At 32.9% G+C, this 27,326-nt stretch overlaps 1 protein-coding gene and 1 long non-coding RNA gene across 2 annotated transcripts in view; one reads left to right on the top strand and one right to left on the bottom strand.

The window, feature by feature from the left end:
• LOC129218289 (transient receptor potential cation channel subfamily M member 1-like) overlaps nucleotides 1-27,326 on the bottom strand; it is a 43,371-nt gene that overhangs the window by 3,176 nt on the left and 12,869 nt on the right. Inside the window, exons 9-18 of the mRNA XM_054852524.1 lie at nucleotides 25,132-25,364; nucleotides 21,849-21,984; nucleotides 16,726-16,866; nucleotides 16,215-16,295; nucleotides 15,913-16,059; nucleotides 15,671-15,799; nucleotides 12,894-13,169; nucleotides 9,840-10,017; nucleotides 9,403-9,538; nucleotides 319-530 (exon numbers count right to left, since the gene is read on the bottom strand). Coding sequence (XP_054708499.1) covers nucleotides 319-530; nucleotides 9,403-9,538; nucleotides 9,840-10,017; nucleotides 12,894-13,169; nucleotides 15,671-15,799; nucleotides 15,913-16,059; nucleotides 16,215-16,295; nucleotides 16,726-16,866; nucleotides 21,849-21,984; nucleotides 25,132-25,364 — 1,669 coding nt within the window. The remainder of the gene's footprint in view (nucleotides 1-318; nucleotides 531-9,402; nucleotides 9,539-9,839; nucleotides 10,018-12,893; nucleotides 13,170-15,670; nucleotides 15,800-15,912; nucleotides 16,060-16,214; nucleotides 16,296-16,725; nucleotides 16,867-21,848; nucleotides 21,985-25,131; nucleotides 25,365-27,326) is intronic.
• On the top strand, nucleotides 9,265-27,075 carry LOC129218290 (uncharacterized). Its single transcript, XR_008580311.1, has 3 exons — nucleotides 9,265-9,315; nucleotides 15,689-15,790; nucleotides 26,928-27,075. It is a non-coding gene; the product is annotated as an uncharacterized LOC129218290 (long non-coding RNA).

The raw sequence follows: 27,326 nt of genomic DNA on the forward strand, positions 1-27,326 counted from the left end.
AACCTGATAAATCTTTTAATTCCAAAACTTTGCAAATTAACATAATTTAGGGGCTATCCATAAATGATAACACACTTTAAAACATTTTTGCCCCCTCCCCCCTCTCTTTGTCACTCACCACCACATCCCCTCCCATTTTGTCAAGAATTCATGCTACTTTTCACAAACATTTCTGTAAAAAAAATGTATTTTCACACTTCTTCCCCTAATCACTCACTCATAAATTCACCAACTTCCCCTCCCCCCTCAGAGCATGACATCATTTGCAGACAACCCCTTAGTAATCATACCATTACAAATATTCATAAATCAGATTACATTTTTCATTGCGTCCCTGAAGACAGCAGCAACACTTAGAGTAGATTTTCATGTAAGCTTTCATGCATACATAATATGTTCCATATATCAAATCTTCCACTATAAGAAAAGGTGGAGGAAGAATAGAACGACGTGAAAATTGCAGTCCTGATACATAGACTTCAAATAAATAAATTTCTCTGGAATTAGTGTTCACTTCATCAAATACATGACTGCAATATAAGAAAAAGAAAATAAGTACATGTCTGTGCCAAGCAAAAAAACTTTTAGTACAAAAGTATTTAGTTCCTTCATATAAATATCCAACTACATATGACATTTCATGCACACTTCCATTGATTCTTTTGAGTTTTTACGTAAAATAGATAAGTTTCTCATGCGTTGTAAAATTTTCTTTAATTGTCAGAAATATACAGGGTGTCCCATTTTAACGTGCAATGCCTTTATTTTCGCAACCATTAGTCCTAGATGTTTCAATTGCAAAAATGTTCAAAATCAGATGCAGAGTTAAGACATTGAAAGTTTGAAGTAAAAATAAGTCAAAAAATACAAAATTTAACTTTTTATATGGGCCCCAGGTCCCCTAACTTATGTTGAGGGAAATAATCTCCTTTGAAAAATTATTCCAACACATAAAATTGGAAATTAGTACAACCAATATTCACCTCACCGAGATATGAAACGCAAGGTTTTGTGACTTACACCAATTTTCATTTGCCCTTAATAACCCTTTTTGTGGGAAAATATAACTGTTAAAGTGTTTAAAATCATATGTATGCTAGAGTGGTTTTTCAAATCGTTCGAGGTTTTGTAGTGAGTTTTTGCGTATCACAGCATAACATTTACATTTATTTTTGAAAAGCAATGAAAAATATAAATACCTTGTTTTTCTTACTTTGATGACCTGTCATTCTTCTGAAAGGGCGATAAGTTCCAATCTCATCTTCTGTATGGGCCCTTAAAACTTTGAAATGGAATATCTCCTTGAGTTTTGGTCGCACAAATGTCAAGTTTTTTGTGTCAGTAATAGTTTTCAATGAAGATTATTTCTGTAAATACTAGTTAGGGGACCTAGGGCCTGTATAAAAAGTTAAATTTCATATTTTTTGACTCATTTTTATTTTTGATTCAAACTTTCAATATCTTAGCGCTGCATCTGATTTTGAAAATTTTTGCAGTTGGAAGTATGGATCTAGGACTAACGGTTGCAAAAATAGAGGTCTTACAGGTTAAAACGGAACACCCTATTTATTTGGAACAGGTTGGGGGTCCAATATATGTATATATAATTATAATAAAAATGAAAAATATTGAAAAGACTACACCAAAAGCCCATAGATGTGCAACGCAGCAAAACTAAAAACCCAAGTAAATATAAAAGTATACAAGCCAAATAACAACTTTTAAACATTTTATATGCAAATAATGATGAAAAAAAGGAAAATACAAGCAGCAATTTAATAGAAAAAGACAAAAGGTTGAATCCAGAGCTCATCAGACATGGATAATTCAAAAAATATGGTCAAAAGACCAAAAAAATTTAACTACAAACTACAAAGAGTGTTTAAGCTCCAGTGTATGCACCACCATGTAAACTATAAACAATAAACAAGAAGATAAACCTAAAATGAAAAGCAAGGGGTTTCACCTTGACTAATTAGGAAAAACGAGTTCCAATAATTAGCCTCCCACAAGACAGAACCTGCTAATAACTTAAATTATCTTACCTTAAGGTCCGATGCAACCGAAACCAATCCAGTATTCAGCATAACGATATTCAGTTCAGTTATCAACATAATACAGCTAAGTGGTGGGGTGCGTGCGGAGAAAAGTTATCAACATAAAAAGGGAACCATGGCCCATCAAAGAGGTACGGTGAGTTATGCCGTATCTCACAATGAGTGAGGTTCGCACATAATGGGGTAAACTCCCAGCTGGGCTGCCGGCTAGCACGTGAACCTTCCCTGTCAGTGGCAAGTAGACAACTGTTGACCGTTGCACCCAGCCGTGCGGGGGCCCCACGTGGACCCCTCGGGCAGTGAAACCTAAGGCTAGTAGCTAAGAGGTGGGGTGTGTGCGGAGAAAAGTTACTAACATAAAAGTCAAATTAAGTGAAACAAGTCTGTACCCAAAGAAATCAATCCAAATACCATGCAAGTTACCTGATTCCCACGTCCCAAAAAAACATCCACATCTGCAATCCAATCAAATGGTTTGTCATGGTTGTATCATACATTTACACAGTTTAACGGTTTCAAGAGAAGCGAAATGTTCATTGAAGGCTATACTTGAACAAATGTTTTTAACCAGATTCCCTAAAAATCTGGCTTAAACACTCTCTTTGTAGTTTGTAGTTAAATGTTTTTAAATGTTTTGGTCTTTCGACAATATTTATTGAATCCTCCACTGCATTCAACTTCTTGACTTTTTCTATAAAATTGCTGTTTGTATTTTCCTTTTTCTCATCATTATTTGCATATAAAATGTTTAAAATTTGTTATTTGACTTGTATAATATATATATATATATATATATATATATATATATATATATATATATAAAATTAAGCAAACAGAATTTCAAATATTAAACAAATTATAAATAATAAATGATGATAAAAAGGAAAATTGCTAATTATCGGAACTTGTTTTCCTAATTAGTCGAGGCGAAACCCCCTGCTTTTAGTTTTAGGTTTGAGCTCTAGTTTATTGCTTTTAGCTTAGCAAGTGGTGCTTTTGCCCATTGTTACTCTATATTGCATGTACTGGAGTTTAAACATTCTCTTCTAGTTCATAGTTAAAATTTTGGTCTTTTGACCATTACACTGGGTAACAGCCAAAAAATCGTCTGGGGTTTCTCAGTTGATTTAGACTAATTTTGGTGTCCTGAGTTAGAACATCACATTGATTTTGCTGTATCAGGTCAACTTTTTGAGATACAGCCATATGCCTATATACGTTTCAATATGCTAGTAATAGGGGTTTTGAGTTCAATCTATGTAATTACAAAATTAACTTATTCGTAAATTTATTATCTGAAAGTAGGCTACATATTTCTATTACTATTTCAGGTTATTAATATGGCTTCTGCTCGACGTTCATGCATGAATAATCCTGACGTTTTCTGCTACATCTGCGGAGAATACACGCTGTCAGTGGACAGGAAGAACATCACAGGCTTTGTGAAGAGCGCCTACCAGGCTTACTTTAAAGTCAAGCTGGGTGACCAAGATAAGTCCTGGGCACCGCACAAGGTGTGCAAGACGTGCGTGGAATACCTCCGGCGTTGGGCGAAGGGCACGAAAACTTCACTGAAGTTTGGGATTCCGATGGTTTGGAGGGAGCCGTTTGACCATGCATCGGATTGTTACTTCTGCGCTATCAATACTACTGGTATCAACCGGAAGAATCGGCACAGGCTCCAGTACCCCGACCTTCCATCTGCCCGCCGTCCAGTTGCTCACTGCGAAGAAATTCCTGTACCATTGTTCACAGAGCTTCCTGACAGCGACGACGAGGCCACCACTACCAGTACAGACGAGGGAGGATATGCAGAAGAGTATGAAGCACGCGACGGTCCGCAGCCCTTTTCACAATGTGAGCTTAATGATCTTGTTCGGGATCTCAGCTTGTCAAAGACTTCCTCCGAGCTGTTGGCCTCCAGACTCAAAGAGAAAAATCTACTTGGCGAGGACGCGCGTATCACTTACTTTCATACAAGGCATGAGAACTACATGGGCTACTTCTGCCAGGAGGAAGACCTAGTGTACTGCCGAGATGTCGCGGGTCTTCTTGTTAAACTCGGGGCTCCTCAATACGATCCGAGAGATTGGCGACTGTTTATTGACAGCTGTAAGCGCTCTTTGAAGTGTGTGCTCCTCAACAACGGGAACCAGTTCGCCTCAATCCCTCTTGCGCACTCCACAACTCTTGTAGAGAAATATGAAGCAGTGAAGTACGTGCTCGACAAAATCCAATATGAGCAGCACCAATGGATCATCTGTGTCGACTTCAAGATGGTGAACTTTCTACTTGGTCAACAGTCCGGGTTCACGAAGTACCCATGCTTTATATGTATGTGGGACAGTCGAGACAGAGCCCACCACTATGTAAAGAAAGAATGGCCGGCACGAGAGCAGTTAGTACCTGGGGCGAGAAACATCATAAATGAACCTCTTGTTGACCGGGAGAAGATATTGATCCCACCACTACATACGAAGCTAGGGTTAATGAAACAGTTCACGCGCGCTCTGGACAAGGATGGGAAATGCTTCAACTACCTGTGCAAAGCCTTTCCTCGACTGACCATTGAGAAGCTGAAGGCCGGCATTTTCGATGGCCCACAGATACGGCAGCTGATAAAGGACACAGAGTTTGAAAACTCCATGAACACACTAGAGTGCGCTGCGTGGAAATCGTTTGTGCAGGTGGTGAACAACTTCCTGGGGAACACGAAGGCAGCAAACCACGCCACACTCGTCAGCAGCATGATAGAGGCCTTTCAGAAACTGGGGTGTTTGATGAGTATAAAGATGCACTTCTTGTTCTCACATATGGAGAAGTTTCCTGAAAACCTTGGGGCGATGAGTGACGAGCAAGGTGAAAGGTTCCATCAAGACATGCGCCAAATGGAGGAGAGGTACCAGGGGAGGTGGGACGCAGTCATGATGGCGGACTACTGCTGGTCGCTGAAGAGAGACAACCCAGCGGCTGCTCACAAACGGAAATCGAAGAAACGCCGATTTATGCCGTAAACTCTACACTTTTGTGTCTCATTACGCTCATTCTTATACTAATATTATGATAATATGCTTATCAAATTTCTTAGATTAAATAAAAACTGAAATAATTTGCATATGTTGACTTTTATTTCCTAAGAAAAACCGAAAAAATCGTCAGGGGTTTCTCAGCTGATGAATCGCAGAAGTTGGTTTTTTGGCGAAACATCGACTTTTAAAAATATCTGTATCCTAATATCCTGACCTGATTGAACAAAACCATGGTCATTTTCGGACTCAGGGCATCAATATTAGTCCAATTCAGTTGGAAAACCCTCGACGATTTTAAAAAAATATTTTTTTGTTACCCAGTGTTATTAATGAATCTTCCACGGCTGATGAGCTCTGAATTCATACTTTATCTATTCCTACTTAATAGCTGTTTGCAATTTTCCTTTTTATCATCATTTATTATTTATAATTTGTTTAATATTTGAAATTCTGTTTGCTTAATTTTATATTTACTTGACTTATTAGTTTTGCTGCGTTGCGCATCTATGCCCAGTAAGCAAAATATCTTGCCTCAGTATTGCATAAAGGTTGACATGCAAGAAAAATCATCTTGCATTAATGCTGCCTCAATGTTGTTATGTTACTCCATTTATGCTGTCAGCAGGCTGCCACAATATTGACTGACAAGGTGTATGCAGCATAATATCAGGAAAATATCGAGGTACGCTGCTTTTGTAATATTGCATACGTATTGATATGACAGGATAATATCAAGATGTTGTCATGACAGCATGAAATCAAGGTCTAGGCAAGATGATCTTGCTTTTGTAATCTTGCATACGTATTGATATGACAGGATAATATCAAGATGTTGTCATGACAGCATGAAATCAAGGTCTAGGCAAGATGATCTTGCTTTTGCATACCTGCCAACTGTACTGGATTTTCCGGGAGACTCCCGGATTTTTGACATTTCTCCCGGTCTCCCGGTTTTTATTAATCTCTAAATAAAATCCCTCCATTTAGGGATTTTCTCGAAAATGAAAAAATAAACCCCTTTAAAATAAATTTTTACATCGTTTTAGCGCTTTTACTCCATGGTTTGAAAGTTTCCTACTCAATTTCAAACTTTAGCACATTGGAATCTGGCAACATCAGTCCTTGTTTACGTTTGCGATCTCGCTTCGCGCACTCATCGCTAAGCCTATGTTGCTTAATTACAACATTTCTTCTTGTACATAAAACGACCGCTATTATCAGGCAATTTGGGCCGAAAAAAGTAAATTAAATCTTGAAGACCTGAAAAAACTTGTCTATGATTAAATTTTTACAGATAATTGAAATTCTTTTTTTTCCCTAAATAACTTTTCATTCAAAAAGTATTACTTTAACTTTTATTCTTCCATTTAATATTTTCATTAATTTAACTCTGTGTATATGACTCAAGGAACTTGCATATGATTGCACTTTAAGAGATAATAAAAAAATCCCTATTCTCCCCTCAATAACATGGAAAAAAGCGATATTGTGCTACATTGAAAAAATCTACTGGATTTTTTTCTTTGAATGTTGGCAGGTATGCTTTTGTAATATTGCATACGTATTGATATGACAGGAAAATGTCAGGATACATTGACATGACAGTATGAAATCAGCACGTTTGCAAGGTGTTTTATCTATTTATTTATTTGTATTATTTTCACTTTAAATTCATTCATTGAATTAAATTTCATTCTTTAATTATTTCTGTTATTCTTCAAAATAGTTTTCTAGCCTAAGAATATTTCCTTAAAGCTGACATCCGATCGGAAATTCATATAAAGGTATTAATAGTACTCGCAATTTAATTTAAAAAATGAAAGTTTCTTCGTTTTGGGTAATACTTGACTTATTTTTTAATTCATGCTTCTAATTGTATTATAAAAACATAAAATGCCTAGTTAGGAATAATTGCGGAAGTTTTTATAACACATTTAAGAGTAAAGAAAGCAAAATAATAAATAAGTAAATAAATACAATAAACTACATTTCCAAATGGATGTCAGCATTGAAAATATCCCATGGACAAAACGCATGAATTTATCTTAAAGAATAACATAAATAACCATTGAAAAAAATTAATCTTACTCATGAGATTGAAGTGATAATACAAAATTCTGGGCTTCATGTCCTTTGTTTCAAAGTCTAGGGACGAAAAAAGTTATTTTCGACCATTTCTAACATTGATCGCACATTGTCTGCGATATGACTTGTTTAGTACTATATTAATAAACAAATGCAATTATCATTCATTCATAAGTTATTCCTAAAACAATACTATTCCACACTAACAACTAAGCAACCAACTTAACGAAGCCTAAAGAACGCAACGCCAACGCCACGTGCAGCTCCTCTGAACCGACTGAATCGTAGGATAAAGGAGGGAGATGTGCCAGCAATGCTAGGGACGCTGGGTAGAAAGAACTGTGAGCATGCACAAGTATCAACGAAGGTCCACCTGTTCTATTGTGTACTAATTACCTTGACGGCGACAGCATGAAATCAATACATCTTGACGCCGTCAACATGTATGCAATGTTGTTATTGTAAGGTAATATCAATATTGATATTTTAAGATGAATGCAATGTTGCATACGTGTTGTTATTGTAATATTGCTTTTTAATCTTTATGCAAGCTTTATGCAGTATGAAACACGTCAATATTGACGCCGTCAGTATAATATCAAGATCTGTCAAGGTTGTTGCAAGAAATTTTGCTAGTAGGGTGGGCTCTTGGTGTGGTCTTTTCAATATTTTTCACTTTTATTATTATTATATATATACATACATATATATATATATATATATATATATATATATATATATATATATAGCTTCATGCACTCAAATTCCAGTTTTTATTTTATACGAGTAGGAAAATCATGCGTAAAAACAAATTGACACTTTCATTTTTCATTGGTTTTACTCATTTTGGGGAGGGTCAGAGCCCCAGGGGCCTTCCCTTTGGCTGTGCCATTTATTTAGAACAATTTGCAGCCTAATCCAACTGAGGGAGGGATGTAGCTCAAATTAAGAAATCCAGCATGAGAAACAGGAAATGAGTCTTGTTTTGTTCTGAATGAAACTTGCCTTCTATTAACATGAAAGAAACATATAACAAGTTATAAAAACTCAATTTTTTAGTTATAAATGCATTCATCATTAAAGTTATTAATTATTTGTAAATTACTATCCATTACATTTTTCTCATTAAACCTCACATGACACACTTAAGATGAATATGTAATTGCTCCCGTGAAGTATTTCATTAAAATATGCATACTCAATTATTTTTATGACTTCTTCCACTACATGTTACCGTGTCAATACAATCCAGTTGAGAAAACGACATTATATAATTATTTATGTATTATATATGTGCATGACTGTTATACAATTCTTAGACAAATGTTCTTGAGGTATCTATCTATCTGAGCAAAAACAACCCTGTTGTAAAAATTTCCCCGCCAGGAAAGCCTTTAACTCTTCCCCACAAAAAGAAAGCCTTCATTCTAAACCCAAAAACCCTCAGTCTATAAAAAGTCATGATATCTAGTTTGCCCGTCAAGTATCTGCCAAACTATCATCCTCCCTGTTCTCCTCTTTGATCACACCTACTTCTGTTAGAACCACCTCCCACCTTCAACTCCTCAGAAATATGGATAGATCCTTTAAATTGTATATCTTGTTTGGCGGGAAGCTTCTCTAAGTGAGGTGGTTGTTTGGTGAGCAAAAAGTTTCCCGCTAAACAAGATAAACAATTCAAATCAAATTGTATACTTCAGAAAAAAGCAGTTTGAGGTAAATCGTGTCATCGGCCCTGATTCAACTAGAGCCTGAATTTAACGAGGATATCAGAATATTACTGAGTTGCTACCACATTAAGTCTATAAGAGCATAACTCACGTTTAAAACGCAACAAATTTAAAGGGAGCAGCTCTTTGTGATGCATAAATTTTCACATCACTTTCAGCTCAGTTTATCCTTTCTTGTATCCCTTTGAGCTTGTTACAATCAAATTTGTCTGTAACTTAAAGAATCTGAGACAACATGCAACTTATCCATTCTTAAAGTCATTATATATATATAGAATGTTATACATGGAAAAATAAATATCCTTGTTTCTTCATAACTAGGTTAATTTGCCAAGACAATGAATCTTTGTGTTCTTAATTTCAGATATAGGAGAATACTTAACAACATAAATACAGCTGCAAGCACATTCTCAGGTAATTAAAATTATATGTGGAATGAATAACTATTTGTAATTAAATTGAGACGATTAAAATTCAGAAAGAAGGTTGTTGTTTACTTACGTAAAGACAGCAATGAGCATATTGACTAAAAGTATGTTTCCGATGAGCATATATATAGCTAGCATGATAGGAACAGTCCATGCATGAGGACTTTGACGGCAATACTCTGAGTCATTTCTGCATGTTGGAAACCTGGCTAAAAACAAAGTTGTACTATCATATTAACAGAATTTAATTTTTTTTAATATTTTTCTTTACAAGTGATAATTATGATAGTTTTAAATTTCTACATATTAACGTAAAGTGGCCTAATGCTGACATCTTTAAATAAAACAAATATTTAAAAGCATTGCTAATTATTTAAAACAATTTAGAATAAGGTTTTCTTTTTTTTTTTTTAAGTAGAGAAACTCCACTCTAAATTTTTTTGGGTGTCAGCTTTAAGGCACTTGTTGTTATTAAAATCAAAACCTACTATATATCTGAAACTTTCTTACATTCAGAATCTTCATCCAAATCTAATTCTCCAAATAAATGCCAGTATGGTAATGAAAATATTTCTGTAAATACATTCCAAAATGGTTGACGTTCTCTATGTAAAAGTGCAACACGACCAATGCCATAACATAAAATACATACTGCAACGATGAGGAAAAATACAATGAGATCACCTATCTGAAAAATATTATACATTAAATTGTGCTCTTTTAAATGTTAATGTTTACTATTTACATTATATTGTACCCAGGCAACAGAAGTGACAATAACTCAAAAACACAGTATTGGAGACTACACTTCAATAAGTGCAAAACATTTATGAAGCTATGTTTATTGGTAGGTTTTTGTTGTCTAAATTGATAGCGTATATATATATATATATATATATATACACTTAAGAGTTCAAAAACATTTCTTCTAAGCTATAAAATTTTGATGATGTATCACTATTGAGCATATTGTTTATAGGCCACCCTGCACCAGTTATGTAAAATAACTTTGTAGTTTGTGAAAACTAATAGATTTGAGGAAAGAAATAGCATTAAATTTCGATATTTATTCAATTTAGTACATTTTCTCATATTTTTGAGTTGTGTCTCTTCTGTTGCCGAGGTGCAATACGATATTTTCATTCATCTCAAACTTTAACTGTACATGTTGTGTCAAAAATCTATTGATTATCACTAAAATTATGTGGTTAATTAAAATTGTTTTTCAAAGTTACTGAAATAAGTTTTCAGCATTGATTGATATAGTGATATAGCTTTGAATGTAAATGAAATTTAAATTTTTCAATATTCTTGTGTGTTGTTAATACAATTGAATTCTTACATAGTAATGGACCATACTACGTCTACCATGTATTGTTCAACCAAGCTTTATGGCCTTGTTACCATCTGGATGCACATGCATTGTTTATCATCAGTGAGAAGGGGTTTCCAAATTTCTCTTTCATTGTAAATTGCTTTAAACACCCTTATTTTTATAAGCACCTGTAACATTTAAGAAATGCTGTCTCATCGTTTTAATAGGAATTGATTGTTGTGAGAGATGGTTTAATCAATTACAATATTTAGATTTGAAATGCAGGCGAATGTTAGACTAAAGAGGTGAAAAATTTGTTACAAATGCAACATATTTAAGAGATTTTATGACTAATATTTAAAGCCAGTTCCAGTTAGTATACCAAATTATAATTAGTAACTATACTGTTAATGCGGGTTACTTTGACTCTGAGGTCTTTCTTTGGCCCAAACTGAGCAAAAGATGCAATGATCTATGCTAACCTTCAGGAAGTAATTTTCAAACTAATTTAGACAGTATCCTCTAGAGAGCAGCGGCAAACAAAGTGATCGGACCCAGATTTATAAATTTTGGGCCCCCATGCAACAAACACTGTAGGGCCCCTCCCCAGAAGCCAGCAGTGTATATATGCAACATTAATAAGTCTTCGTGCTAGTTTTTTTTTAATTCTTTTTACAATTTCTTGGGCATTGGGCTCCTTAAGGACATGGACCCCCCTACACTATGGGGTCTGTGGGTATGCAGATCCCGGCGTGACAGTGATGTATGCCAAGCATTTCTATAGCTTTTCACAAGGCACTACATTAGTAATTATGTGTTTCCTGTACTAACATGTGTCTTTATAACTTCTCAAACTTTTATGTGTGGAAGCTGTTCTACATTCGCTAAGAATTCGTTAAGTACCTGTTTTTGAACATTATTTAATACTTTGTGTATTAGTATAGTTGTAATTCTCTCTTCCATTGTGGTTTTTATTTATTTTTTACAATAGCAACACGTCTAACCTAAAAATTATGACCTACTTTGGCCCAGCATAAAAACTTTAAAAAATTGTAAGAAGGATTTTGAAATGAAAACTAAAAGTAAAATTCTAAACAGGAAAAGCACAAGTAACCACTGAGAACTCATCAACGGATAAAGAAAGTGCTCCAATTCATCAGACTACAGTGACATGGTTTTTACTGTGGATAATGAAGCGGAATTGAAAGTTGTAAGAGGTCTAGAAAAAGTCAATCCAGTTGCATAAACTTCTTTAAAATTTTGGGAAATTTGTTGCTATAGATTGGAATAAGTTTCCTGCGACTGCTGTTGATGGGAGAGAAGAAAGAGCTGTTGTTGAGTGCATGATATGCACCAGCAAGTTTTGAAATTTGGGGCAAAGGCTGATAATTAGAGACTTTTTCTTTTAAAAATGGTCTTCCATTAATAAAATTATTCAACCTCAAAAACTAATGAAACAATGGCTGTATTCCTTCAGGAATTTCTGAGATAAGAATTTTGCCTGCACAATTTTTTTTTAAATTTAATTTTCCTTAAAACAAATATATATGACTCAAACTTCATATAAAATGTATTTTTCTTTCAAATAAATATATTTTTGCATGAACACAGGTCTTTCTCTGCCTCTAGTTAGTTAGTTAATGGTTTTAAATGGGCCGAAGTAACTCAAACAGAAAGATAACATTGGCACAAATAAAAAAGGGTAATAACACTGCAAAAAAAAGTGATAACTATCCATAAATAAATTTAAGAGTTCTCTAGATATAAAAAAGATGACCATAGCTTAAAAATAAATATAGTAACAAAATAACTGGGAAAAGATGAAAAAAAATTCCAAAATGTGGACCAAAGTAATCTGTATTCATGGCATGTAGTATAGTACAATAAAAACACATTGTGTTATTTACACACACGCTAGTAGATTTTTTTTTTTTTTTTTTTTTTGCTCTAAGAGAGTATTTTTTAGGCTATTTATCTATAAAGGATGAGCTCTACAAGTGCATTTAAAGGTTTTAAGAATGTGATGAGCAATAGATATTGTGTACAGAAATCATAAGTAAGAATTATCTTTTCATATTTTGATTTTAAGTTTGAGCCACTGTGTTGCATTATTTTTGCGTGTGCATATGTGTGTGTAAAATGCACCACTCTTAAACACACAATCAGCGAAGTATTTATCTTCAAAACTACTTTTTGATAAATAATACTGATAATATTGATAATTAATACTAAGAAAAGTTTTGTCTTACCATCCTTTTGAGAACAATAAGTTTTGGGCCAATATGAGACATGGTCATATAAAATTCATACAGCCTGATGTAACTAAGTATACAGCTGAAAGTATAAATAAGATGAATATCATCCAGAGCTATCCAATGATCAATATCCAAGAACTGTGATGCTAGACGTAAAGATCCTCCAACAACAAAGAGAAGAACCCACACAACATCTAACTTATTCCAAAAGTATCCATGAAGCCATTCCATGAGTTTGTTGTCTTTTGGATCACTTGGTTGCTGAACAATCTGGATGTGAAAGTGGGGGGGGAAAAGTAATTACATACTTCTTCACACACTATGCAAGGCACATTTTCTACCTATGTTCGTTTTTTTTTTTTTTTTTTTCAAACATTACTGCTACAAAATTAGGATTTTTTTTTTCTTTCCACTGTATCAGGACTTATTGTTTCAAATATGATACAGAATTATAAATTGACCTTATGCAAAGCTGATGATTTTGTTATACAAAACCGAGTTCACTTGATTAAAAACCAATAGTTCTGCTGTAAAATTGATATTTTTATTGGTACAAAATTTAATTTTTAATTTTATATCCCTGGTGTTTAGAGAAAGCTTGTAATGAAATCATTATAATATACTTTCATTCACATACTCTTAGTGAAAATTTTGCAGTTACTTCTCAACTCATCTAGTTTTACCTATCTCAGTTGCATCTTACATAAAGTTGTCAATTTGTTTAAAATAAGGTATGCAAAGAATTTGTTAACTTATTATACAGGGTGGCTATTATGATTAAACTTCCATCATAAACATTCTGCAGCAAAAATGGGCATTGGATTGTCACTGAATTTGGTAGAAATATTATGGATGCCCGAAAAATTTTGAAAGAAAATTTGAATTTTAAAACTTTTGCTTAGAGTTTTTTTATGAAAAAATAAAATATTGATTGAGGAAAAAGGATCCTCATGAAATAGATAACAAAATTTAACAAATTTAAATAGAGTTTTTGAAAAATAGAATGTGTTAAACTGAAACAATTCTTTTTTTTTTTTTTTTAATCAAAGTTTCATCTGGTGTACATTTTTGAACTAAACTTATTCCTTGAGCACATAGTAGCGCAGGCAATAACTGCAAATTTTCAATTTTTCTTACTTTTTTTTTTTTTTTTTTGCATTTTTGTCGCCTGTTCATGTACCGAATTTTGTTGCAATATGCTCATCTGTTTTGGCTGCAAAATGCTGTTTACAAGGAAAGTTCAATAATAACTAGTATAAATCTTAAATACATTAATGAATACTTAAGAAATGACTTTTTTAATGTGCATATGTGTAATATTCCCATGATAATATCCCTGTTATCCTTTCCTCCATGGTTTATAACCTCGATCCAGGCGTCGAAAGAATAGAACTCTAATGCTCTTAGTTCGAGGCTATCTAGTTAGTGTTGGTTTCGATTTCGATCTCACAGTTCGATGATGTAGCTTTATGTGTATGTTAGTGTGATTGTGTTGTCCGTAGTAAATAAATAACTATGTATAAATAACATCTCTCTACTCCTCACTAGTAAAATACACTACAATATGCATTCTGATTAGCAAACTTGAATGCAAACATACTTAGCTAATATTAAACATTAAAACTTTTCTCACATGATGAGTAATGACACAATTGGCTTAATATATACAATTGAATGTTACAAAAAGCTAAAAATAAATGCAACATTCCAGTTTTGATTAATAATTTTTTTTTGGTGAATGTAAACAAATTTTAAATGTCAAGATTTAATGTTTTAAATGCATTAACACACATTGGAAAATTAAATTATAGAACAGGTTTGAAAATCTGTACTGCCATGGGCGACTAAAGGCAATAACTGCAATTTTTCTTTCTTTTCTTTTTTTTTTTTTCTTTTTTTGCAGTTTTGTCATCTGTTGTACATTAACTTTATTGTACAAGCTTGCTTATTTGGTTTCCACTGAAAAAACACGTGAAAAAATCTTCTAATTCCAACATTTCCCTACTGTTAGTAGTGAATCCAAAACGCATTTTTCGAAAACTGAAGTACAAGATAAGTAAACTACAGATACTGCTGTTTTCTTGTCCACAGCCAGGGGCATGCCAAAATTTTTGGGGCCTATCACGAATGACTTTTACGGGCCCCTTCCATATTGTTTACTTCTACCTACCAACATATATTTAACCCTCATTTTAAAATTCTCGGACCCGGACCAGAAGGTTTCCCTTCTCCCCCCCTCCCCCCTCTGTGCATACCCCTGCCCACAGCAGTATACATTTGGATAGGTACATGGAGGGGGGGTGATCTGATATAAAGAATGAATCTTCTTTTTTATATTTTCTATAAAATATCTTCTTTGTTTCAGATTATAACTGAAAATTCACTTTTAAGAGGAAATATGGGAACAGTTAGATAGTTGGATGAGGATACATTCATAAATAAATGATGTGATCCATGAGCATTGGTGCTGATTTTTTTTAACTTCATACTTAGCGTGTGTATTTCAAAATGTCTGTGTACCTTTGCTTAAGCTTTACCATATATATTCAGTTTAAATGAAGTATAAATTTAATATTATGTAAACATATTGATGTTTTCCTGCAAAGCTCATTGTACTGTAGGTTTAATCGCATGACCATGAGAAATTTTCACTATTACTCATAAATGCTCTTGCTTATTTTCATAGATGCTTTACTTTTATTATTTTGTTATTATATATATTAAATATGCCAAGTATTGAGCAATTAAATTTTTATTCAATTTTGCCTTACCTCTTTTGCAATGTCTAGTATTAAACTGAATGCCCACACATGAAGAATGATTTCTGGCCAGTAAATGATGTCTTGGAATTCAAAAAGGATCACATAGGAAAATAGAAAAAGGTAGCACAGGTAGGAGTACTTGAAATAATAATAAATTTATGTTATTTTCATATGTTATTTCAACCAAATATTTCATGCATTTTCATTCAAATCTGCGTAATTTAGGCATGAATACTACAATGATGACTTACAAAAAGCACCATCATTTTGATTGCAGGACATGAATAAAAATAGTAGATTTTTTCAAATATGTTTGACTCCCGTTCAGCATAAGGGTCATTTCGATATCTCAAATATCCTAGTCCAATCAGCAAAGGATTGAATATAGTCAAGCTGAGCTGTGAAGAAAAATAATGTGTATAAGTAGTAAGGCTAATAGGTATTCTTTTCAGTTATAAAAGAGTTTATGAAGTATCTTCAAACTATTATTCTTTTATGTTATGAAATAAAATATTTGTTTTTACATGCTTATTATGAGGCAAAAAAATCTTACCTTTAAAACTGTGTTACTTTCTAATTTTCCAAACCATAACTGTTCAGTGACCTTAATGCATGTTTCTGAAGACATGAAAGCCTAAATATGTGAAGAATTTACACTGTGTGAATAAAAATTATCTCTACAGTACTACTACTTCAAAATAATTGTATATTTAATGTGTACAATGTTAATAGATGTAGTTACCATTGATATGCAAAGCTCTAAATGAAGATTTAAAACATTAATATCAATGTAATAAGTATGCTAAAACTAAACTGATATGGAACACAGCTTTCTAATATATGCAATTCTTTGTTGCATAGTGATGACCATAAACATATTTTTGATAAGCATTATAACTTGATGAGAATCTAGTTGAGTTGATTTAGTTGTTGTAATGAAATTTAAATTGATAAACACAAAACACTTCTAAATAGAATTTGTAGTTATATTTAATGGTTGTACTCATTATTTATTTACTTATTAATCTGTCTATCTATTTGCGTAAACTATAAACTTATCTTACACGATCATATCCAAGTATTGCTAAGTCAAGAACTGTCATATTTCCCCAGTAAGGATCTCTATAATTAAGAATTTCAGAGGTCTTCTTATAATCCATTTTATCACATTCTTCCAAAACACCAACAGCTATTTTCTCAAACTCCTAGAAGAGAATAAAATGAAACACTTGGTTATTGAATTTTTAAAAAATGTGGAGAAAATATACTGCTGCATTCATTTATAAAGATTATAGTATAACAAATCTTGTCTGAACCATAATTAGGAATGTTGAATAAATACCTAATGTGCTTAAGATATAACAACGCTTAATTGCACATAAACTACAGATAACTGCATACAGGTGTTTCAGGGTTACAAGGAACCCCCTTTTCAATGCAAAATAAGCGAGTGTATGGATAGGTACCCCAAAACACATGTTTGCAGTTATGTGTAGTTTTTGTGCAATTAAACATTGTTATATCTTATTTTACATAACTATTAAGGTTATAAAATGGTTCCCATGTTAAATAATCATCGAAGCTTCTTTAATTCTGTCAGATTTTCCTCCAAGGTACACATTCAGGGTTATTAAGTGAAAAAGTGTAAGGTTTTTTTTTTAATAAGTATGTTGCATATACATACACATATCTATATACAGAGAGCCATGAAAATTGTAAAATCTTAGGAGCCAAGGGAAAAGTTTTAGGTGCCAGACAATTTATTTCTCAGAGTTATAGGGAAATTCAGTGTGACATGGCTTGTAGAAGATTATTCTTGTTCTGAAGGAACTAGTCACAAAGGTTTTTTTTTTTTTTCTTAAGTCACCCAGGCAGGTTGACAAGGTTTTGGACACTACGGTAAAAACCATGGTTTTTACTGTCCTGTCCAAAAGTGTCCAAAATTATATTTTTAGAGAAATTCTAGTTCGTGAGAAAACATCAAAAACAGAATAAAATGTATAAAAGTAATGTTTTATATTGAACATTTATTCAATGTGAACATTCAACTTATTTATGCAGCTGATTTTAATCTGGTTACATATAAGTTGAATTCTGATTAAAATTTTCAATTTGTACACATGAGTTGATTTTACTTTCATTTATTGATTTTTGACAATTGTAAACAAATTTCCCTATATTTATGCATGTGTGAAAATGAAAGTGTTAAAAATATAGTGCAATAATTGACTTAACTGCAATAAAGGACAATTTTCAACTGAAAAAAAATTAAATCATATGTTTGAGACTCTTTTACAGCTTTGTGTAGATTTTCTTCTCTTGACAATGGTGCCATTTCATGATCTAAAACTAAATTACCACCAATCTACTTTAGGAAATGCCAATATTTTGTTTCTAAAAACCATCAAACTACTACATAGTTTATAACGAATAAATACCTTTGTGCTGAAAATTAAAATAATCAATTATCCAACGTATTGAAGCACAATTTTGTGCATTTTGCAATAATTTGCATGTTTTGGGCTTCAATACATTGGATAATTGATTATTTTACTACATAGTTTGTTTGATGTAGTAGCAGAATGTATCAATATTAAAAATATGAAATTAAAAAAAAAGAAATTGCACAAGTTTTTAAAAAGTAAATGCTTACATTTATTCATCAATTTATTGTTCTATGATTTAAAAAATAATTTCAGTTAAAATATCATAAAAAAACTAACTATATGCAGGTCCAATTTAAAAAATTTAAGCTTTTTTTTCCACCTAAATATTACACATTTAACAGCACACTCCTTTGAGTTAAGAATGGAACTTTTTATTAAATATTTTTCAATGAACATTTCAGAGGAAAATATTATCAAATACTCATAAATTAAAACTTATTTATATTAATGCATTAAAAAGACACCTTTGGACAGTTTTAGACACTTTTGGGCAGTAAAAACCACTTGTCCTGTCCAAAACCCCAACCCTGCAGCCAGGTAATCTACTGCCTAGGATTTGTTAGATCCTGTTTATGTAGACCAGGGGTCTCCAAACTATAGCCTATGGGCCAAAAGGGACTTATGAGCATCTAAAATCTGGCTCACAGCAGCGGACCAGATTTTAAATGCCTAAATCAACCAATTCATACCTATTAGGCAAGTTTAATTCCACTGTGAGAAATTGTGTATATTAAGAAAAATGCAATGTCGTTCATTAAAATATTATGTAATTCAGCTCCTGTTCTAACATTAAAACTGTTCATTATAATTTGTTGAGCTTTGTTTCATTAGGAAGTTAGAATAGTAATACTCCTATATATATTAAAATCACTAGATTGGTACTAGAAAAGTTATTAAAGGAAGCCTTTCTAAGTCAATAAAAGATTTAATATTTTATATTCAAAATGTTTATAACATGGGCAATGGCTTTACTTTCTAACCAACTTCAAAAAAGGAGGTTATGATTTGGTCATGCAACTTTTTATGTATGATTTCGGATTATTTCAAGACTACTAGACCGATTTGAAAAATTCTTTTTTTGTTTGGTAGGGTATACTTCCCAGATGGTCCCATGGTAATTTGGTCTGGATCTGATAAGGGGTCCCGGAGAAATCCAAGAAACTTTGAATTTCACATGTTGTGGATACATAATCCAGCTTATGTCAGCGGGCGGAATACGTCACAGATCACGTGGTTTTTCCATGACCGGTGTATTTTCACAGCAAAGGTTTTGCCTTCATCTTGAACGAGAATTCTCGCAGCATATGGATGATTTATTTTCGCTGCCTGTTAATTTTTAATTATTGAGATATTGAAAGTATATAAATAATGTCAGATTTTTCATTGCTTTCTTCTTTGGAGTGCACTTTTTGTAACTTAAAGGTTTTGAGTGCATCACTAAAACTTACAGAAGTGCTCCAACGTTGCATTCAAGCTACTCCAGTGGGTATTGGAATATGTAATACACTTTCTCTATTTTTTCTAAAGCATATTTTACTGGATTTTAATTTTAGTTATGGTTTTTGCAATTGCTAATACGTTTTAGGCATTTTTTCAATTGCTGAAAGTTTTGAAACTGATACCTCGAATGAGAATATCAATTCATTTTCAGAGAAATATATGAGACACAGTTTTTCTTGCTCTTCTTGCAGATTTCTCTTCTGCAGATGAGAAAGAAAATTCAAACTTCAGATGATGCTTGTGAAAATAGTCGTTTTATGAGTGGCAAAAGCTGGAAAATGCTTGAAGGGAAAAAAATGTGTGGGATTGAGAGCCAAATCCCCTGAGATCAATCCCGCTAGATATCCTGCAGGATCCCGCAGGATTTGGTATTGGGATTTCGAGATTGGAAACCCTAGTACATTCATTCAAAGGAAAAGTTGAAAAAATTATCACATCAGAAAACACATTGCCTGCGTGGTTGCATCAATTAATAAACTGTATTATACTTTGCTGTGCAGCTCTAGAATCATTTGATTCTGAACCAGTCAATAACTTCCCCCTTAAGCAGAAAAAAGAGAAAAAGAAAAACCTTCACTCTGTGAGTGACTTGCGCTTGACCGCTTGCCAGAATAAAGGGGAATATTACAGGGAATATTTTATGAGGAAAAGGACTCCGAAAGAAGGGAAATTTTTTTTCTGAAGAAGAACCGCTTGGAAAAAAAAGTTAGGCACTTAATTGTTTTTTATTAATATCTCCGCTAATTAAAGTCACACAGCTATGCCACATAGCTAAACATGTAGCTAAGAAAATTATTAATACATCAATACCTGTTCTTTGCTCAGTTTTCTGTCGTTCACCAGGAGTAGCGATGACATAGAGTGGAATTGAGTTTCACATCCCCCCCCCCTTATGGTTTATGTGTGTAAACAATAAAAATGTGCACTAGTTTCAATTTTCTCTATACTGAATCATAAATAATAAGCAGCTTCATAGAATAAACTTTAAATAGTTTCCATATAATAACTAATATATATTTCTTTTTCTTACAAACAAGATGCATTTTATTCTCAGATAATTATTTCATTTGAGTAAAAATATTACGGGATGAAACCCATTTACAAGCAAAACTAACTTCTAAAACCCGAAAATCAAACGCTCCTGAAGCGGAGAATGGTTGCCGCAACGTTAGTGAAGCCAAAAAGTCCGCCAACACTATCGAAATCCAAAATCCCAAGATCAATGCTCTATAATTACATCAATTTCTCGCTTAGAGTTCCAAAAATGATAAAAACTGATAGTCCATACATTTATGCACTTGAGACATAAGGTGAAATGTCAGTACAAAACTGATTATTCACAAAAAAAGCGTTTTTCTGAAACCTATTCAATCTTACTATGTTAAGTCTACGAGACTTTCGTCAAGATGCCCTCCGGCGGACAGAGGCGCTTCCCCGCTTCTCAGGGGGGTGTGCTTGTCGTCACTCTGAACATTCAAGGCACTCTAGTACTTCCATGGGAAGGTATAACCAGGCCCGGATCTACAAATTCTGCAGCAAAAACATAATCAGGGGCCGACGTAAATTTTTGTTTGATGTAAAAAATTTTCTTAAAAATGCAAATCAAATAGAATTTTTTCGAGGACGCTTGGTTGTTTGTGTTATACATAATTTGATAATAAGTTTTTTCCAAGAGGTAATTTTTTTTACACCTAAAGGTATGCTTCAGTTTTATCCGCCAAAAAAAAAAAAAAAAAGCTAAGAAACGAACCAAATGCAGTTCCAACCTTCCATCACCGATTTTTTGCCCATAAAATGGCGGCCGAGAAAGGAATCATTTTCCCCTTCGCAGTTTCGTAGGATGATCCATCTAGTTAAGTGAGCGCGAGCAAACCAGTTCCCATGTTTATGGGTGTGGCCATGTTTATGGGTGTGGAAGATGATGCAAGACCAAAAACCTGGAGAGAACAATAAGTTCTCTCAATTTTTCTGTTGTGTTGGGGAGTTTTTTGCACTGATGAAGAGGCTCTATTGTAGCCTTGAAATAGCTATATGCTGTATTTTCTTCAAAATGTGTGCTTTATTTACGTTGGTTTTTCACTTTAATCATATTGTAGCACAAAGCTTATATGATAATTTTTCATTTAAAAGCAGTAGTTTCTTTTGTTAGCCCCTTATTAGTTGTTTTTCACTTATGCCAGCACATAAGGCACCTCACTCTATGTATTATTATAAACATACATATCTATCATCTTAATTACCTTTTTTTTGTCAACATAAATAGATTTTTCTTCATTCTCATATGATATATTGAGTCTCCAATACAAAGCTGTGGCAACGACTGACATTTGTAGAGGCTTTTGAGTTTCACTCCAGAAAAATAAAGCCATTTCTGTTCTAAAAAAATAAATAAAAAATACACATTGGTATAGCTAAATTTAACAACTTACTACCTTTAAGAGTAAGTTCAAATATATCAATTGTAATTATTTATCAGAAAAGCTGAAGGTGTACACTTATATTTTAAACCAGCTGAACCATGCAAATCATTTGCTCTTGAGAGCAGTTAGTCAAAAATCCGAATTTTTGAACAGTAATTTTTTGAAAAACAGCCACAATAAAAATTGTTCATGTATTTTTTACCAATGGCGGTGAAAAATAAAATAAAATGCCTTATTTTTGTAGTCTTATGAAGTATTTAAAGAAGCACCAAAAAAAGAAGAAAAGTAAGAAGAGATTTACCATGCTAAAATAAAAGTTTTCTTTTCTGATTTTTGTGCAACAGCACAACTGTGGTTCAGATTCCTGCAATGATTTTAGATTTTATATTCTTGGGAATTTTGATTAAAATTAACCCGAGGAAAACAAGTCATCCAAAAACGACAAATGTCATGGTAGGATCGAACCCACGATCTTTGAGTTTTCAGCATGATGGACCTTGTAACCAGCTGAGCTATACGGCTTCATTTCTGGAGCGCTATACATTAAAGCAATGCTTAATATAAAACAGAATAAATCAATTTTTTAGGAAAAAAACCACCACAATGTAAACTGTCTGCCAAAAGGGGTGAAAAAAGTCATCAAAATGATTCCTTACATATCAAGTTTGATGAATTATTTAGAAAGTTATGGCACTGTCACAAAAAAAATTGTGAAATAAAAAAAAAATTGGCTTGGTTGGGGGGAAGTGGGTCAACCTCTTAAAACTGAAATAGGCATATGACTTTTATACATTTTATTTTCACTGATCATGTTGCATTTCATTACAATTGATTGGTTTTGCATTTTAAGCTACATTAAACTTTTTCCTATGTCATAGTACAAAAAAAAAAACAAAAAAATTAGGAGTTAAAATAGAAGTTTCCAAAAAAGTGTTTCCAGGTTAGTTTTTATTATTATTTTTTTACTTCCTTTTACAAAAAAGGAAGTATTGTATTCGCAAAAAGATTTTCACTCAAAAATCGACCTTAATTTCCATCTTCCTTACCTCTGAATGAATATTAAGTTTTTTTTTTGACTAGACCACACGTGGATAAGTGCCTAGGAACGTATAGACATGTGAAAAATCCATAATGACGATTCCTGAGTTAATTACAATGAATTTTCTCGTGATGTCAGTATGTACGTATGTATGTATGTGCTTATGTATGTCGCATAACTCAAGAACGGTAAGTCCTAGAAAGTTGAAATTTGGTATGTAGACTCCTAGTGGGGTCTAGTTGTGCACCTCCCCTTTTGGTTGCATTTGGGTGTTTCTAAAGGGGTCTTTTGCACCATTTTGGGGGGGAAATCATTGTTAATTTCGATGTAAACTCAAGTGGTGTTATAATGTGACGGACACTTGGCGATATATCGCCAGTCTTTTGGTCGCCAAGTTCAAAACTTGGCGACAAATTTAGCGTTTTTTTTTTAATTTGTTTTAATTTGGACACTGTTGGTGATATTTAGAGAATAAACTATTGAATCACATCAAAATTGCCAGTAATGGGGAAATGACATTAAATTGGAGTAAAAGGAAGTTATGTGATGCACACATCAGCTCGCTTTTATTTTTTAATGTTCATTTAACTTTAATGTATAGTTTAACCTAAAGTGCCCACTGCAATAAGAATTTTTACATTAAGTATCATTAATATGTGTCTAAAAGGAGGGGTCCCACTTATCCCATACATTTTTGCCATAAGGGGTAAATGGGTCCCCCCATCCTCCCCCATAATATTGACAATTTTTAAATCAAAAGCAACTCTGATGAAAAAATTATATCAATGAAATAAAAGATAACTATAAAGACCTAGTAGGGGGGAGGGGGAGAATTGATAGTTCAGCTACAAAAACTCCTAAAGCCAGAAGCTATGTATTTGTGAAACTTGTATCAAAGAAAACCATCAAGTATTATGTAGCTCTAATGCTGGAAGTTGATGATGCAAAAGGGAAAAAAATAGTTTGGAACTTGCAACAACTAATAGAAATAGCGTCAGTTTTATTGGCCTGATGCAGATGATGTAGAAATCATTTGCTGAGGATGAAGTGATAAAAGTTTTCCTTTGGCTAATTTTAAATAGAAGCTGCCATTTAGTGTTTTTCTAATTTCCGATGTTAAGTGTATTATGTTTATTCATGTGTAAAATATAGGTTTTCAATAAATTTCACAGTTGCAATTGGTTTGGTTTTGTTTTATAATTTTCCATCATACAGATTTAAATGACAGTAAATATCTCATGAATAGATGCATTTACAAAAAATATTTCATACTAAAAACTTATACACTTAATCCAGTGTGGCCCACTTACAGCTTCTTATTGGGTAAGTGGAATACCCATCTGATTAAAAAATATATATATAATAGTAAAGAATATTTGAAGCATAATTTTAGAAAATAAATGATGGCCTTATATTTATCAATAACGTCCGAGACAAAATATAAAAGTAATATGTTTAAAAAATTTTATTCAAAACTTTTGTAATGAGGTTTCAAAAATGAACTGTTCTAAAAAGAGGTCCCCATTTACCCTAACCAACCCTATGATGTTAAGTTTAAATATTTTATCAATTTCCTTTAAGGAAATATTTATATGTTATTTCCTATTGTCTGGGTTTATTCAATATATATATCAAGAACTGATATCAAGATATGTATATTGAGAAATGTTCGGGGTCTAGCTGATAAATGATATTTACAAATCAAATTGATTATCTTTTTTTTTAATTTGCCTTTTTTACTGTAAAAATCTTACAAATGATATTACATATAGAGAAATGAAAAAAGAAAATATTCAGTGCTAATGTTGAACTCAAAATTAGAGAAAATATTAAATTAAAACAAATTTTATGTGAATAGAAAATTGTTTAGAAAGCAATGCAGAACAACAAATTAGGCTGAAAATATTTTCAAATTAAAAACCAAATGAAATACTAATTGATAAATGCTCATTCATAAATAAGTATTTCAATTAAATCTTGAAGACCTATAAAACCCATGAATGTAGTGCAAATAAACAAGTGTAAATAACTGCATGCAAATACTACATTGATTAGTTATAATACCTTAAAACGACAGTGGCCCAAATGAAAAGCTCTCTGAAAGGTTGTTCAAAGTGTTCTCCTGATATACCAGTAGGTTCAATGCCTCTTTTACAAGTAACATCTCTTTGATAAACATCATGGCGATGTTTACGCATCAGAAATCCCAGAAAGTTAGAAATATCTCGTAGATTAAAGTAGCGGTCTTTATGAGTCAAATCTTTCAAAACTACTAGAGCTGCTTCATTCTCACAAATCTAAAAGAAATGATAAAAATAGACGGATACTAATGATGTTCTTGTTAGTATAAGTTTTCATTGTGTGTTAACTTCTTACAAGTACCACATCTTTTGTTATCAAACCTTTTAACTTATGTAACATTCTATGGCAAACAGAACTATTTGAAGCAACTTGCATATCTAAATCAAATAGCCACTATTATTAACATTTTGTTATTTTTAGATGTTACAAAACAACTATTAATTGGTTTACTAATCCAGCATTAGCTACCAGTTTGTTTGGCTCTCTTGGCTCCCTTAAGAGGTTTTTTGCCTCCAGCTCATGTGATTCCTGTTCTGGGCTGATGAGTGCTAAAAAGCACGAAACTACAGTCCTTGGATGGAATAACTGAGCTGGTGATGTATTTTAAGTAACTATTAATTGACTTAACAATCATTATGAGACAATGATCTTTTACATATGCTTAATTAGTTCAATTATGTTTATTACTTCAAACTAATAATTTTGTAAACATTTAGATGAAAGGAATAGTGAAAAAAAATTGAGGAATCTTATGAGATATTCCAATAAATGCAACTTGGAAAAAGGCAACAAAAATCAAATTCAAAAGAACTTGGAATTTTTGTAAGGCATTAACAGTTGCTGGTTGTTCAACACTATCTGTACCTTTTTTGGAATTGGCTGAATATCCTGTGGTGTTGTAACATGCCCAAGAAAAGCAATCTCCTGGATACCAAACACTTTTGAACAATTTTAACTTTCAACCAATAGTACAGCCAGAATGACCTTCAGAGATTCTTTTTTTTATCAAAATATTACTTTTATGTAAAAAACTGCTGTATTAAGACTGGTTATAATGTTAAAACCATGGCCTTTGTGAGTTATTTTACCCTCTTCCCCTATCACTGGGCTACTCTGCTTTCAATTCGTAGAGATTAAGGCACAAAAAATTTTACATAAATGCTCGTATTCAGAATTTGAGCTACAAGGTATGCTTCTCGAGCGCACATAGAAGAAAGAAAGGCCTTTTAGGTTGCATGGACAAAAAGTATGAATGTTTGACAGTGTTCTTTAGGCCAAAACAAAGTCTAGTGTTTTTAAATGACTCCCAGGGGATTGTAACTGCATCTTAGGTACTTCAGATTCATGAATAGGAATCTAAGGGATGGTTTTAAAGTATGTATAATGAAAAATATCTTATTTTCATACAACACATGTGCAAAATTAAGTTCATGGCGGGGGGGGGGGGGCACTATCAATTTGCCACAGTATTGAGCATCCTATAGTCTTCAACTGGGAGGACAAATTAATTACGTGTTTGGCACAACTTGCAGAGGTGAACGTCATTGGAGTCTTCATTATTCTAATGATGCTTTGAGTAAGTTGAAATTCAAACTCTGTTTTAAGAGCTTCATGTAGCTTGGGATTCAAAGGCTTTGGTTTGGAAGTGATAGGTGTGATGGGTGAACATTGAGTAATGATAGGGTGCATAGTACTTGCTGTCCTAAAAGTGATGGGAATTTAGCGGGAATGCTACTGAAAAATGTATACATAGAATAAAATCTATCTTTTACTCCTAGCTGCTAGAGAAGTAAAGAGAAGAAGGCTATGGATTATTTCCGTGATGGTTCCTGGATTAAAAACTCACCACAATGATTGATTCCTGACTCTCTTTGTAACATCTCGTATCTGTACACTATATTACTTTTTATTTCACATTATCCTCTATTTTGCATTAACTCTTGCCAGCCAAATACTTTTACTCATAACAAATGAGCTTTGCTATACTTTTATTTTAATGAAATTGCATTTTCTTTTGAGAGGTTTTGTGTGTGTGTGCTGGTATACCTGAAATTTAAGTGTATCTGGACATAGTGTATTTAAACACTATGTCCAGATTTATTTTATGTAAAATTTTTTAGAAGTTAATCTGCTTTAAACTTATTCTGTCTCTCTTATACCATAAAATCAATTAATTA

The sequence above is a fragment of the Uloborus diversus genome, chromosome 3, assembly GCF_026930045.1.
Source record: "Uloborus diversus isolate 005 chromosome 3, Udiv.v.3.1, whole genome shotgun sequence".
Taxonomy (NCBI): Eukaryota; Metazoa; Arthropoda; class Arachnida; order Araneae; family Uloboridae; genus Uloborus; species Uloborus diversus.